Below are 16,150 nucleotides of genomic sequence, written 5' to 3' on the forward strand. Positions count from 1 at the left end.
ATAGTTTGAAAGCATTTCCCCCTGAACATAAGCTTCATGCTAACTATCCTTTGATTGTAGAGGATTATTTCATATTCAGCAACAAGCCAAGCAAGCAGGCAGCCTCTGTCTTTCAGTCAAGCTTCTGGTGATTTGATACAGACTTCCTGCTGGATGGCCACTGACATTCAGGTAACATAGCAAACGTCAAGGAAATGGCAGAGAGTTCATTGCTTAGACTGTCACAGGAGGTCAAAGGCTTTATAAACTCCCAACCAAACCTGTGCGTCACACTTATGCATACAGGATACATAAGCAAGCATAGCCACCCCCCCCCCCCCCGAGGGGACAAAAGTCTTAAAATGCAACCTCATTTATCGGATCCCTTGCATTGCCTTGGCTGTTATGCCAAAGTCTAGCTGCATGGGGAATCTGTGAAACTTCTTACAAGTGAAAGAAGCATTTATACTCTACATTGTCATCAATACCTGGGGTTTGAAAGCTGACTTTTGGTGATGATTATCCTTCACCAAAATAGAGAAATGAATGATTTCAACTCATATTTATGCAGCACCATCAGCCAAATACACGCAGGCACTCATTGCGTTTGTTTTCTATCTTTTCTTCAAGCAGCTCAGAGCAGCACCAGAATCTCACAGCCAGCCCATTAAGTGATGTGTCTAATAATGATGTATTTCCCTATCAGAAATACAGAGATTGAAACTTGGGTTCCTTTACGTCCAGTCTCAACATTTTGACCAATATTCCACACTTGGTGTCATGTAGCAGCTGCATAAGGAATATTGACTGAGCCAGTATGTTCTCAAACAAGTCGATTCCTAAGTATCAGAAATCCAAGCCAGAGTCCTGCAGCTACAATAATCTTGGAACAATTCCTGTGCGTTAGAATGTTAAGGTCACCAGACACCTAAGAGGGTCAATATAAAAATGGAACCAAGCTGAACATGAAGTCAGAAATGTCCATATCCCTGTCCCATGACAGGTTTCGTTCAAAGGCTAAATTGTGAAGCATAAGCAGCGATACCAGTGCAGGAAATAATATCACGCAGTAATTTTTATTTACGTGATTCATCAGTTTTTCCCCCCCTATTTCACAGGCATGGAACTGCCATGCCACTTTCCTTATTATCACAATCAAATGCTCGTTCTTAAAGAAAAGCCCACCAGCTAGCACAAACCTGCAACTAACTGTTCTCCACCTGTCATGGCACAGGACTGTTCAGGTAAGTTATGTGTACCGCAGTCATACTTCTGATTGTAGCCATGAACAGAGAGCAGCGGCGCTGGTCCCTCAGGCCCCGATCGACTGAATGAGTACAAAATGCAAACGTTATCCCAAATTGCACAAAAAGTTTATTTGCATTAATCTAGTACACGTAAAACTTTATGGACTAGACAGAATTCAAAGTATTTTTGGCGAGTGTGATCCTTCGTTGTCGTTTTTTTTAAAAAAGCAAACACTTTTCACTCTTAAAAATATACACACATTAAAAAGACGATAAGAAGTTACCATAAAGGCAGCAGGACTAACCGAAGCCAGTTTCATAGTTTTGACGAAAGCTAAGAGTTTTACATATATTTTAGTGGTATTAACAGTACTGCACTTGAACAGAGAACAAGAACCCACAAAAAAAAGTGAATATATTAAAGTCAAACACATTAATTGAAAAAACAAAAACAAATACAGAGGCATTCAGATGTTCCAGGACTTTCACAGTCTGTTCTGCTGTTTCATTTTCATGATACTAAGAAAATCTAATCAGTTCTGCTCATCCAGAGGATCCAGTAATGTGGGAATTTTTATGAGCATCTCCACTTTTTTACAATTGTACATGTGGAACATTTCACAATATCCACAAGAGCGGTGTTCTCCTACCTCTCCAGAGCCCTATGTGCAATCTGGATCTTTGGAAATGACTCTGGTGTGGGACTATTTGGTAGACATTAGTTATACTGGATGGAAGGAGAGTTCCAATGCCCTAGTTTTATGGTAACAGTTGTCCCTTCCTGCAAAATGTTTTACAAGTGCACCTCATTCTAAAATATGAAACCAACCACTGGCAAGACTAGAAGAAATTATATATTACCTTGGGGAGAAAAAAAAAACCCATCCCTATAAGTAGAGGTCTACAGCTGACAGGCAAAATATCCAGAGTAAAATCTGAAAAAGGCAACATGTTGTTTCATTTTTTTTTCAAAACACGGACATGAAAAAGACCAAGTTAGAAAAAGCATAAATTCAATCTTAATATAAGACATTCATAGTACAGTGGGACACACTACAGTAACTGGACACGAGTCATTACAGTGAGATTCTAAGATCTTAGTTATTTAATGCACATGTTCTACAATCAAATTGCTACATTTCATTGTCCCGAATGCTTAAAAGCAGCACACTTACAAGCCCAGTTTTGCTATTTTGTCCCAGAACTGATGAGACCTATCAATTTATTCAAGCTTCCCTCCCTGAAAAGGCCATTTGGGTGTCGTTAACTATTAGTTCTCAAAGCTTTATAGGCTATGTTGGGAAAGGACAGACGGTGCAAGGGACAAACGTCCTACTATTATCCAACGAGAATGGCCTGGCTAAAGTTCAAGGGGTAGTCAAACTGCGGCCCTCCAGAGGTCCATGGACTACAATTCCCAGAAGCCCCTGCCAGCAAATGCTGGCAGGGGCTCCTGGGAATTGTAGTCCATGGACCTCTGGAGGGTCGCAGTTTGACTACCCCTGGGCTAAATTATGGTAAGCATCTTGGAAAAACCTAAGCCGCATCATTTGAGCACCAAAGTGTCCGGTGCATTTATGAAACCAGCAATGCTTTCCAAGAGTGATTTAAACTAAGAATGTTAACTGATAGCCACTCGCCAATTCTGATGGCACATCCCCAGAGTGCTTTGACTAGGTCTACAACTGACTCTAGAAAGAGCTTCATGCATTAGTCAGCAGAACTCGTATTGTTGCAGTGAACCCAAATCAAGCCCATTCAGCGCCTTGTGGCAGAGCTCATTTTGAAATCCATATTTATTTATCATCACACAGTTTCAATAAAAAGCCTTTTCAAGAGGTATATCCGTCAGCACATGGCGTGGCATGTCGCCATTTCTCTCAAACTTTCACTGTTGGTTCAACTGCACGACAGCAGGTGCATTTCCATGTAGCGCGTGTACTTGAAAAAGTCATTTACAAAACAGTCGTTTATAGTAAAATTCACGTTAGGACAAGTGGTGGGAAAAAGCTACAGTGCTCTGCCTGTGATCTGAATGTAAGAAAACTGTTTATGAAAAAGTGGTACAAAGCAACTTAAGAAGGAATTTAAGTCTCTGCTACTGCATCAACTTCCATAATTCAAAACTGTCACGTGGTTTAAAGTTGCAAAAAAAAATCAAACCCCTTGAATACACTTTTTTAAAAAATTTGTAAACATCAGTCATTCTTACACTGTTTTGCCTGTTAATGTGGAATGGACCTATTAGTAATGTCTGCAACAATTCAATAGTCAAGCATGCTCTAAAGTCCCACTGATTTCAATGGGCTGAAGAGTGCAATACTTTTGTGTTGTACTGTAGCTGTTGAACACTGACAGTGTGTGCAATACAAAAAGGAAATGCTCGTGGGAAAGCCGCACTGAAATGAGCAGAAGGCGTGTAACACACTTGCGCCATTCCCGTTTATTTCAGCAGGGGCTTCTAGAGGGAGAATGTTTGGAGAATTGTGCGTTTAGCACTTTGTCTATGAACAGCAATTCAAGAACTCATTGTAGTTCACAGTAAATGTGTCCATAAAACTATCAAAGTCAGTGCATTTCCCCCCTGTGCAATATTTCTCCAGAATCTTCACCCGAATAATACTGAGTTGGAAGCATAGTGCAGGTTGGAGCGACGCTGTGTATCATAGGTGACGGATGATATCTGCAGGGCTTCGGTAAAGGTACTTCCAGATAGCATAATAATGAACCGCAGCAGCCGTGGCGACAAACAGATGCCAGATGGCATGGGCAAAGGGAATGACCCCATCGCTCTTGAAGAAGATCACTCCCATACAGTAAATGAAGCCTCCCCAGGCCACCTCTTGGAGTCCATCCGTATTGTTCTGTGTGGATTCACAAGAGAGAACAAAGGTTACTCCATGCCCTTGAACACGCAACTCTTCTGACAGTCATAACATTGGAGAGTTGTGAGTCCTGTTATGACTGCATTTATAGCTAAGCACTAGTTAACTGCAGCAATTGTAAATACCAGCTACCGTATTTGCCGGTGTATAAGACGACCCCCCAACATTTCCACTCAAAATATAGAGTTTGTTACATTACATTACAGTGCCTGTCATTGTCACTATTGTACGGCCGCAGCGCGACCGCAGCGCCTCCGGCCAGCCCCTGCATCTCCCTGTGACCGGCACTAGGGCACAAGTGCCCATGTGCGAGCTCTGCGTAGACAAGGGGCGGGCCAGAGCACGGCTGCTTCCTGCTGAGCAGAATGGGCTGGTCACGCCGAAAAGGCTGGCACCCCTGTCTCGCTGCTGATGCTCACTACAGCCACGCTGATGACCCACCGCGGCCGCGCTGGATGCCGCACAATACAGCAGTGGTCCCCAACCTTTATTAGGCCGGGGACCGGCAGGGCATCGGGCCGCGCTCACGGGGACCGCGCGGGCGCGGGCCACGCCCACGCTTCGGGCCGCGCGGGCGCGGCCTGCACGGGCGCGGCCCGGCCCTGATTCCCTCTTCCCGCCCTCCCGCAGTAAGAAGCTTCCCGGGCCGCAAGCTTGCGGCCTGGGAAGTTTTTTACTGCGGGCGGGGGGCGGGGAGAGGGAGCCGCAGCCCGGCGCCATGGCCTTTGCGGCCCAGCGCCGGGCCGCGGCCCGCAGGTTGGGGACCATTGCAATACAGGATGGTATGTAGAATGAGGTGGGTGGGCACCGGGAGGCCACTATGGGCACTGGGTGGGCATCGGGAGGCCACTATGGGCAGCTATGTCTATCCCAGCTGAAGTGCACCCGGCATATAAGACGAGACGACCCCCCCCCCACTTGGAGGCATGTTTTTCAGGGGGGACAAGTAGTCTTATACGCCAGCAAATACTGTAATTTAAGAAAACTTGCTGCAGAACCCTACCTAATAAGACTCACACCCTTCTAAGCCCAGAGCACTACTGAAGACACAAAAGTTTTCTAAGAAGGGGTGATGATTTTTACTGACCCACTTCTTCTGCACAGCCCTGCAACGTTGTACCTAAGCACTCTCCGACCTCCAGTAATAAAACCTGGTGGCAGGGCTGCAGCAGGAGGATGGAATTGGTAAAAACAAGGTCTTTCATCATCCTGAATAGGTTTTCTTAACCACTTGGTTGGATAAAAGCAATTCTGGTGCAGGAAGACGAGACAAGCCCTGCTGAATCAGGTTAACACATTCTAGTCTGTCATGGTGTTTCCAACTGTAGCAAAAATTCCTATCCATTAGCAGGACATGAAGGCAAAGGCCACTTTGGTTGGCCCTGATCAACTGGTATCCAGTGGCATAGTTCTTATGAATATGGAGATTCTATTTAATCATCATGACTAAATAGCTACAAAACACAGATAAGAAGAATAGAGACAAGCTGGGTTTTTGGACCTCACATTTTACTACACAAAAGCATCTCAAAGTGGCTGACAATCAACTAGCCTTCCTCCCCCAACAAACACCCTATGAGGTAGGTGGGTGGAGAGGGATCTAAGAGAACTGTGACTGGCCCAAGGTCACTCAGCTGGCTGCATAAGAAGGAGTGAGATGTCAAACCTAGTTCTCCCAGTTAGAGGCTGCCACTCTTAACTAGAACACCAAGCTGGCTCTCAGATTCCCCTAGGAGTGTCTGTTAAGGGGTTTTGTCAAAACAGCTGAGGCATAATGTTCACTGGATTACCCGTTCATGAACACATTCCTGTAATTCCAGAAGTTTGGCAAGGCAAGACTTCCCTTTGCAGAAGCCATTCTTCTTAGACATGCTAAATAAATCTTTTTTTAAATGCTGCTTTATATGAATTCACCAGAGAGGGAAGTTGACTGTACTGTGTAAGCAGTTTCCTGTCTTGTCCCTGGATTTTATTCAAAAACTGATATTACAGGAGCTTCCATCCTGTTCTCCAATAAGATCAATTGCAATGACAACTTATATTATCAGAATATCAAATATTTCATGGATGAGTTAAGACCTCTTTGCTTTTATTCTTGAAAATAGGGGACCTGCAAGGATATCTGGACATCTTCTGCAGTAAAGATAGATGTAAAGGACTCATGTAGTTTTTTCTGGAGTTTTTCCATCCTTCTTCAAAATCCCATTTACAACTTTGTCATCTAGTGGCCCAATCAACTTCCTGGCTCATTTCTACTTCTGCTATTAAAAGCAATATATTCACCTTTTACGCCCATTTTGGCTTACTGTCATCTTATATTTATTTTGCCAGTTTGTACTCCTCCTCATTTTGCAATACTTTCATATTTTAAAAGAAGCCGTTTATAGCTTACTTGTCAAACAATATTGGTGCTCTTTGAGACTTGCAGGTATCTTTTCTAAATTTGTGGGATTTTAAATTGAGTTTTTCTTTCAAGATATGTATTAGATAAAGGGTGCTCCAGAAGATTAGCCAAACTTGAGAAAATCCTTAATTCTAGCCTAATGGATGCTTAATCAAATGAATACAAAAATAAGGAATTAATACAGGTGCACAAACACATGCTAGTTTGGCTCCCTTCCCATTTATATGTGGTGGCCAGTTAATTTATGAGCTGTTTAGCTGTTCCCAAAATGTTTGTGTGTATTCGCACCAACAACCTCCTCAGACATCAGCTGGGAGTCAGCTTCTTGCCTCCTGCTGGAAAATTTTTGCTCTGTACCTAGGAATTTTTTTTTCTTTGGGAATGGGGGGCGGGGAATTGGCTGCCATCTCCCAACAGATCAGTTGGAAGTCAGGTTTTCTGACTTCCCATCATGGAAACATTGCTGCCTCTTAGACTTGCTAAGATGTAGGGCATGTAGTATGTGTGATAAAAGGGGATCAGAAGACCAGCTGATTTCCTTTCCCTTTGCTCACTCCAATTTGTTGTCTTGGGCTTCAGGGACAAAAAAAGAGAGAAACAAGCTCTTGCTCCTCTCTTTTTGCAATACAGACCTTAAAAACCTTTCTCTCTCTGCTCAGTTTGAAGGAGAAGAAAGCCCAATAAATTCTCTTTCCTCTCTCTTTTTCAGCATCAATATGTTACTATTCAGAGATGGTGGTGGATCAGAAACAGACTCCCAGCTGATCACCCAATCAGCTGGGAGTTGGCTTCTGACAAACTGAGCTCACAGTATGATTGAGAGAGCTGAACAAAGACATTTAATGGCTGAACATGGTCACTGAGAAATTTGTGGCATTCATAGAAATTAATTCTATGTCTTTGGGTACGTGATAAGAGTGCTTTAAAAATAAAGCCAGGGAAGAGCATTGTGTGCTGTGCAGTAGACAAACACATACCTCTGCACAATGGATGAGCATAAAGAAACCATCATGTCATATCTTTCTGTAAATCAGCAGACTTTTGCAGGTTACAGACTCTCTTCCTGACAGTAATTTGGCACATACACTTCTTTGTCCCAAAGCTATTTCCTGAGATATAGAATTAAAACTGACTGAAATGCTAATGATGTAGTATTCATGCATGTTCATATTCATGTTTACTTTTGTATATTTTATACTTGTACATAGCTGTTCATTGTAATATCTTGTAACTACTTCAAGATAAATTTTATCCAGTTCAAAATTTGTCCACAGTTATGTTATTTCCTATGTCTGGTGATGTAACAGTCTTATGGGACATTTCAAGGATCTCACAGGATATGCTGAATTCTTTTGTCACTGTGAGAGTCAAACAAGGTATTCGGTGACTCTATCAGCAAAACAACTCATTTGAAATCTGAAACCCTCTTGTGAAAGGACAATCAATTTAAAAGTGGAAGGTGTTTTCCATACTCGAAATCTATGCAGAATTTCAAATACATGTTTGTCTGCATCTGGAATTCCATGAGAGGAAAGTCTTTAAGAAGCGTTTTGGAAAAGGGAAATGAGATACAGTGAAAGGATTAAGCATGTCTCCATTCCTTATCAGACTCCAGCTCTGGATGTGGTTTTGGCTTTAAAAATGTGGCCGGGGTGATGTTCCACATCGGCTGGCAACATCTAACTTGTCTTTTAGAAGATTTAGAAGAATTGTGTGTAAACTGAAACTTTATGTAAGGAGGATGCAATAGAAATCTGTGCATGTATAAGAAAACTCCTCTCCCTATTGCATGCTGGGACTAATGGAACTTCACGTGAAAACAAAACATTTTCTCATAGCCAACAATTGAGCCCACACCTCTGAGAAAAAGTGCCAGTGTGGTTCTTAGTCTGACGAAGAGTGCTTGCACTGGAAAGCTCACGCCTTGAATAAATCTTTGTTGGTCTAAAAGGTGCTACTGGACTCTGATTTAATTGTGCCAGTGTGGTGTAATTGTTAGAGCAGTCTTTCTCTACCTTCTGACCATGGAGTAACCCCTGAAATATTCTTCAGGCCTCGAGTAACCCTGGAAGTGATGCCAGTTGGCCACGCCTCCCTACTGCTCCCGGATGTCACATGTTGACAGTGTGCTTGGCATCAATCATAAAATAAGATGCGTATTAAATAAGAAGTTGTTTAATTTATGTGTGTGCAGTACCTTGACTGAGCAAAACAGAAGAAGAAAAGGGAAGGTGAATGTAAGCGGCTTTGAGACTCCTTCGTGTAGAGAAAAGCAGCATATAAGAACCAACTCTTCTTGTGCATAAATTCACCCAGGTCACCACAGACCAGATGGGTGAACAGAAAGGCACTCTGTCCTCCTGACTCCTCCCTGATATATTTTTTAAATGACCCCCCTCCCTACTGGAGTAACTCCTCTGGGACTCAGGAGTTACTAGTAATCCTGGTTGAGAATGACTGGGTTAGAATTTCAGACTAGGATATGGTTCAGTTCACCGTCACTGCCATGGAAGCTTGCTGGATGACCTTGTCTCAGTCACACACTCTCAGCCTAACCTTCCTCATAGGGTCGTTGTGAGGATAGAATGGAGGACAGAAGAACAATGTAAACAGCTTTGGATCCCCACTGAGAGAGAAGGCCGCAGTACAAATGAATGAAGAAATAAAAGAGGACGATATTCTAAAAAAACTCGTGTTCTTATAAGACCACTTTCTCATTAATGGCCATTAGGAAAAGTACCAAAATAGAATCTCCATGTTCAAAGACCATTTTCCTTGAGCACCAGTTATGGGAGAAGAAAACAAGAGAAGGACTATTGCATGCATGCTTTTTTCACGGGCTTCCTGAAAACATTGGTTGGCAAGTGGATGATAGATCAGGTGGCCCTTTGGTTTGATCCAGCAGGATCTTATGAAACAAACCAAGTGCCTCTTTCCCATGGAGAACAAAGACAACTCTTCGACATAATAGCTGTTTAAAATCATCTCATGCAAAGCAATCATGTAGGATTAACAAGGCAAACAAAAAACCCCAGCCTCACTGGCTAGACCATCCTTATATTGTCTTAAGCAGGATGCTTTGAGATCATGCTTCCTTCTGTATAAACAGAGCACTTACAGACCACAATATTAAAAATAGCTGGGCAACAGAAATGAAGTGATTCCCTAAAGCTCTTTTAAATATGCGTAAATCACCACAAGAGTTGTTTAAATACAAATGCACAAACGCATACCACAAGGACAATAAATCTGATAATTAGATTTTTACATTTTTTAGCAAGAGTTCATTACTTACCATAGATGTTACCACTAAAGCAGGGGAAAAGCCCATTGCTAAGTAGAAAAAGAGCTCCACAATTTTATACCTATAAAAACAAAGATACATAATAAATCTACCATTATGAAAAGATAAACAATGCCTCCCCACCAAAAATGCAATTATTTCCAGTTTCCCATGGCAAAATTTTATTTTTTTTAGTTTTTAATATCCTGTGTGTTATTACTGCACTAGGCTTCCACAGATAAGATAGGTTTTATGTCGGTTCCTTAACCACTACTAGCTGGAGAGATGACAAGCTATCCCACAGATATTCGAAGAATAACATTGCCCTTGAATGGCCCAGTAGATCGGTGTTTAAGGCACAGGAAGCATTTCCCTCAATGTTAATTCAGCAAAGGTGTTTTGGTCACTCTTTCACAGTCAGCCCCCCCCCCCCCCCCAAGCTGAGACCAAAAGCCTGTTTCCTCCCCAACAGCGTACCTGGATGGGCAGGAAGTAAATATTTCAGAATTTCCCCAAACCAAACTGGCCAGTTTGGATCTCCCTTTCTCTTGAATGTGGGGGATCACATCAGAAGGGTTAAATGGCTGGCAGTCATTCAATTGCCTGTTCTGCTTCTTCCCACTTTGAAGTGGGGGAGTGGAACAAACATATTTAATGGCTCACAGCCATTTAAACCTGACAGCTGATTGGTGCCATTTCAGCCTAACAGTGGAGTGGGTGTGCCTATCAGCTTTTAGGTTCAAATGGCTGTGAGCCATTTCACCAGTCTGTTCAGTGGACCCACTCTGCTCTGCTGTTAGGTTTAAATGGCTAGAGCAGGTGATCTGGACAGAAGTCTGATAAGTGTTCAGGAAAGGCACCTTTCCCAAACACTGGTTCAGATGCTGCAAAGCAGACCACATTTGTGCTAAATATTGGCTTGTTAACTGGTTCATGCCCATCCCTATTTATTAACCCTCCTGGAACAATAAGAACGAATACCAAAAGGTTGCCATCCAAGTCCTTTCAGTGGAACGGAAAGTAGAACTTACAAGGTGCAATCTGTTTCTTGGGAAAGAGAGAAGTTCAGGTTCTCCTCACCCACTAATATTAAGTGCTGCTTAAATTATTTATCAAGAAGAATATCACAAGAGAGATGCTGTTTCAATTTCCAATACTCCAATGATGCTCCCCAAACTGGCACGGCAACACGCAGCCTGAGTAACTAAGCAGATATTGTGCTTTTTGCAGCAGCAAATAAAATAATGTTTCAGGTAAAATTACTTTTCTTACTAGAAAAAAGTTCCAGTTTTCAGGATTTTATGTTCTGCCTCTTGCCTTCATCTACCTTCTTTCAGGTTGACGACAAATCTGGTGAGGGTATTCTGACCCTAGTGAAGAATATTCCAATTCAAAACTTTTATTTCTACTTTGATTTCATGATTGATTCCTAAGCCTTAACAGTGGCATACAAACTACACCTACAAATACTGGTAATATTAAGAGGCAGAAAGCACAGGTTTCTTACCTTTCATGGTAGAGAAATACATAAATGGTTCCTCCAGCAGCCATAAGCCAGATAAACCAACGCATATGGGAGGCCAGAGGTCCAAGCTCACGAAGATTTAACCTAAAAAAATATTGCAGTAGATAACAGACAATAATGAACAGACGGCATATTAAAGACATTTTTATGTTCTGCAAGTCTGATACAAAACATTTCTCTAAAGGAATGCTCTCTGTATTTCTTACAAAACTAAACACTGTAAAAGAACAGGAAAGCAATTCAGTAGAGTTAAAAGATAAGTGCAGGCATGTTTCTTTAGAACATTTTTTATTTCATTATATTAATTTGAAGCATGCCTCTCCAGATGCTAAAGATGACTTACAACTTTTTATGAGCAGAAAAACTACAAAACTTAAGGAGTCTGTAAATCACTTTAAAGATCACTATTGATTAGAATAGCAGAAATGAAAGGAAAAATCAGTAGTTACGTTCACATAGGGAAAAACACTGGCCTCAGTTCATAGGTATATGCATATGGTCCTTGCTCAATCAGGGCAATTGTAGTAACATCAGATTTAATTTGTTAAATGGAAAAAGGATTTAACTTCCTGGCTTCTAACCCTGGCCAGATTAGGCCATATGCAATCAGTCACCAATCAACGGAGTAGAAGCTGTGCTGATAACATGCCAATGTAATTTTATCTATGGAAAAGTACACTGTAATCCTTACCATGGTGCGTAGGATGCTGCGATAAAGATGTAGATCATCATTCTATCACACATATGAAAACAGTGCTCCATAGTCCTAAGCGGAAAGGCAAAGAAGGGGAACAAATCTTTTGAAAAATGACAGGCTATGAGAATGTTAAGCTCCATCCAAAATAAGACTGCTCTTACAAAATTAATACTACAGCCACTATGCAATATCTCATCTACGGCACTCTGAAGCTTGGGGGAAAGTCCTAAATCTTAACATTTTAATATTCAGCTTAGGCTACCAAAAAGAACTCACTGTAGCATGTGATACAGAATTAGAAAGCTATAAGCTGGAAAGGCAGGGAGCCCAATAAACATTTTGCATTGAGTAAGGTCATAGGATGATGTCCTTACTTTCTTTGAAAGGGAATTCCTATGTATATTCACAGAGGAGAATTAAGTCAATGTGCACATGGGTACATGTGAGTGGCAGAGGATGTAAATGTAAGAGGCATGCCACAGGAAAAACAGGCATGCGGGAGCCTCTGCTCTTACTCATACAGAACTTAAACCCAACCCATCAAGAGTTTAAAAAGTCATGTGTATACATGCAAGAGTCCAGAGGTGGTGAAACAGAAGCTGCAATGTCACGAGCAAATTATCACTGACTGCTCTTTTAAACTGGTTTGTATAATCATTGTCACTGGAAATTAAAAAGTGAACTCTCAAAACAAAATTAACAGTATCTTGTTGTATATAATTATATATAATATATCTTATTATATAAATATAAATAAATATAATAAATAAATCTTGCCTGGAACTATCGTCTGTCACTTGCATTTTCGCTAATATCGGCAGCTTAGGATGTATTCAAAACATTTTAAATGTCTCAATTTAGAAACTGTTCTGCAACATGGGCAGTTCACATTTCCCGGCCTCTAGATTCCATTTTAAAATCTAAGTAGGGGTAGTCAACCTGTGGTCCTCCAGATGTTCATGGACTACATTTCCCATGAGCCCCTGCCAGCATTTGCTCATGGGAATTGTAGCCCATGGACATCTGGAGGACCACAGGTTGACTACCCCTGATCTAAAGGCTATATTAGACTAATTTGCATTGCACAACCAAAGGTGGGGTTTTTTTGGGCACAGTCATGATCCACATTCTCTATCTCCTGGATACCTGATTTAGAGCTAGTAAATAATTGTCAAGACTCAGATGAAGGCTTTAAAAATACTTTTTGAAGCTAACAAGTGCATCTCTTTGGACAAGTGCTCCAAAATGTGAGATATTGTCACACCAGTACCCACTATAGTATAGGCTGCCAGTTGATTGGTAGCTAGATAGCCATCTGATGGAAAGGCTGATTCTGTGAAGGCTCAAGGGGGTGGCAGGTTACAGTGGATGAGCGATAGGGTTGTGAGTGTCCTGCAAGGTGCAGGAGGTTGGACTAGATGACCCAGGAGGTCTCTTCCAACTCTATAATTCTATAATTCTATGATTCTAAGCTAGAGGAGGCTGTAAGATACAGGAGACCCAGACCTATGAGTTTTCCTGCTAACTGCTGTTAGTGCCTGTTAGTGCAATCCTAGGCAGAACTACATCCCACTGAAGTAAACTGGCTTAGATGTGTGCAAACTCCACTGCCAGTTCACAGTCCCACAGGTTTGCCACTTGTTGAAGAAACCCCATTAGAAACGAGCAGGCAGGGCACATCTACAATCCAAAGGAGAGCTTGGTTTATACCTCAGATGACTTTTTTTCCAGGAAATTATATGAAACCCTGTGGATACAATGAAGAGTGCACAAAGGCCAACTCCATACATCCATGCAGTTATCTTTTCCCACCGGTCATCAGAGAGACGATGGAGGAGAGCACTGCCCACAATTGCTGGAACAATGAGGAACTAAAACAAAAGAAGAACAAGTTATTAGCTGTCTTCACTTTTCACATTTCATGCCTTCTGTCATTCCGTGTTCTGTGCTTAAAACAAACTTCTCCTTTCCAGCCAACTGGAAAGAGATTTTGAAAAACAGCAGATAATTTGTTCACGGGTGCAGCACTGCTATCTTAATCTTTGTCATAGAATCAGAGGCCCACATCTCCTTTACCTTCTTCAGCTGTTAACCTTTTAAGAATTTATTTTGACTGAAGGTTACAGAACTGCTGTCAGCCTCCCCCTCCCCCTAAAAAGACAAACTACAAGCAGTGCCAAACAGTATACTGTGTTTGGAATTAAAATATGCTGAAATTAACACTTTGCAAACTTCACTGAGCAAGCAAAATGTGTAGGAATTGCTGACAGAGACTAATGCAAATACTTCGAGACATATTTATGTATATATAATACCTTTACTTAAAAAAACAACCACAAATTCTCCTGGTTCCTATTTAATGGTGTCAATGCTATATTAACATTAGTGAAAAGCACCCAAGAACAGGACATGCTAATGGCCAAGCTTTGTAATTGGAGTCCAGGGATGGGCACAGACATAAAGTTTGGCTGATTCATGGTTTGGAAAGCAATGTTCACGGAAGGCTTCCCAGAACAAACATTCCGCGGACTTTGTTGCCATTAGTGGAGGCTCATGAATGGATACATTTCCGGACAGACTATCTCTGTTCAATTAAACTGTTTACAGAACGCCAAAGCAACAAGAAGAATTCTCCAGCCTTGGAAACACCAATAGGAGCCCTTCAAAGCTTAATAGACATTGCTGGCTACCAATAACAGAGTTTCCATTCTGATCTATGGAATCAGAAAGGTATTATATACTCTCAGCTCCACATCCTCTCATCTTTATTTTATTTATTTATTTATTTATTTATATTTTTATACCGCCCTTCCCTACGGCTCTGGGCGGTTTACATAAAACATTTTTGAACATTCATATAGAACACTATCAAAATCAATATAACAGTATAACAATAACAACACATCAACTGGAACAATTAGAACGGCACTTCAACAATAGCTTGACAATCCCTCAGTAGGTTCAGTTTTTGTTCACAGCCATGCAGAGAGGCAATGAACTTGTTAAAACCAGGTTAGCAAAGAACATTCATTTATTCCTGCTGGGGTTTAGGTCTAAGGGGGGCTCAGAATTTAGCAAACGGGTGTCTTGGCTGAGTAAGGACCCGCATTTTAAACCCTCAAACCTATGAACTCTTCTCTCCTCCTGAAGCTTGGGTGTTAGGTGGACTTGGGCTCTGAGCCACCCTATCTCTGCCCACCCAAAGCTGAGGAACTAAGTTACTGGGTGTCATGGCTAAGTGAGGACCCACATATATCACCCATATGATTGCCAAGTCCTCTCCTTTGCTGCAATCTGGATGTGAGGCAGATTCAGGACCCATGACCATGCAACAGAGGTCTGGCCAGATGACAGCCTTGCATAACCAGTATTCCAGGGGACTGCTGTCAACTGTCTCAGGGGACTTGGTGAAAGGCAGGGCACACCACCATCATTTCTACCAAATCCTCTGCCTTTGCATGCGTAACATGCCTGCCGTTGGTGATCTCCCAGTTCACTAATAACCACTGGTAATGGGGCTTCTCCCTGGTAGGGCTCTTTGAGGTTGAGGTGCTGGACAGAAGCTCTCCCTCTTCCTCAGCCTTTTCCACCCACTGTTCCCTCTAGCCATGTCTGTTGATCTGTAGCCTTCTTTACAGAGCTCCTGCTTCCATTGTGATAGCTTTACATTCAGGAGAGCAATGCTGCCGTTTATCCGGGGGACACAGGTACAGGCCAGCTTGTACTCCCCTTTACTGCTGATACAATCTGGTGGGGATGCCCATCTGCAGCCTCTTTGCCAAGACCGTGACTAGAACATGTAAATTTCAACGTGTATCTGTTAAACCAGATATTAAAAACAGAACAGGCAGGTTGCAGCCGTACTTGTGCAAATCCTTTTGATTTACTATGTATGTGCAATTGGCTGCAGAGTTACAGACATAAACAAGATAAAAATGCTAGACAAAATTGTCAACCAAGCTATTTGATCATGGCCGGTGACTACACTGAACAAGACAGACTTGAAATAAAATGAGGGTTATGCAGAAGTAGCAGAAGGATTTTTCAGCTGAGATAGTCTAGCTCTTGTTCAGATAAACCTTCCTATTAGTTCTTAAAACAACCATAAAACACTTTGCTGGGGAGGGGTA

At 41.9% G+C, this 16,150-nt stretch overlaps 1 protein-coding gene across 5 annotated transcripts in view; it reads right to left on the reverse strand.

The window, feature by feature from the left end:
* Positions 1–1,330: 1,330 nt before the first annotated feature.
* MMD (monocyte to macrophage differentiation associated) overlaps positions 1,331–16,150 on the reverse strand; it is a 31,912-nt gene continuing 17,092 nt past the window's right edge. For all 5 annotated transcript variants that reach the window (XM_077328693.1, XM_077328696.1, XM_077328691.1 and 2 more), the window contains 5 exons: positions 13,731–13,891; positions 12,015–12,089; positions 11,306–11,407; positions 9,811–9,880; positions 1,331–4,090 (listed from right to left, as the gene is read on the reverse strand). In XM_077328693.1, the coding sequence (XP_077184808.1) occupies positions 3,890–4,090; positions 9,811–9,880; positions 11,306–11,407; positions 12,015–12,089; positions 13,731–13,891 (609 nt within the window). In that variant the 3' untranslated portion in view covers positions 1,331–3,889. The remainder of the gene's footprint in view (positions 4,091–9,810; positions 9,881–11,305; positions 11,408–12,014; positions 12,090–13,730; positions 13,892–16,150) is intronic.

This window comes from Paroedura picta, chromosome 3 (genome assembly GCF_049243985.1).
Source record: "Paroedura picta isolate Pp20150507F chromosome 3, Ppicta_v3.0, whole genome shotgun sequence".
NCBI classification, from domain to species: Eukaryota; Metazoa; Chordata; class Lepidosauria; order Squamata; family Gekkonidae; genus Paroedura; species Paroedura picta.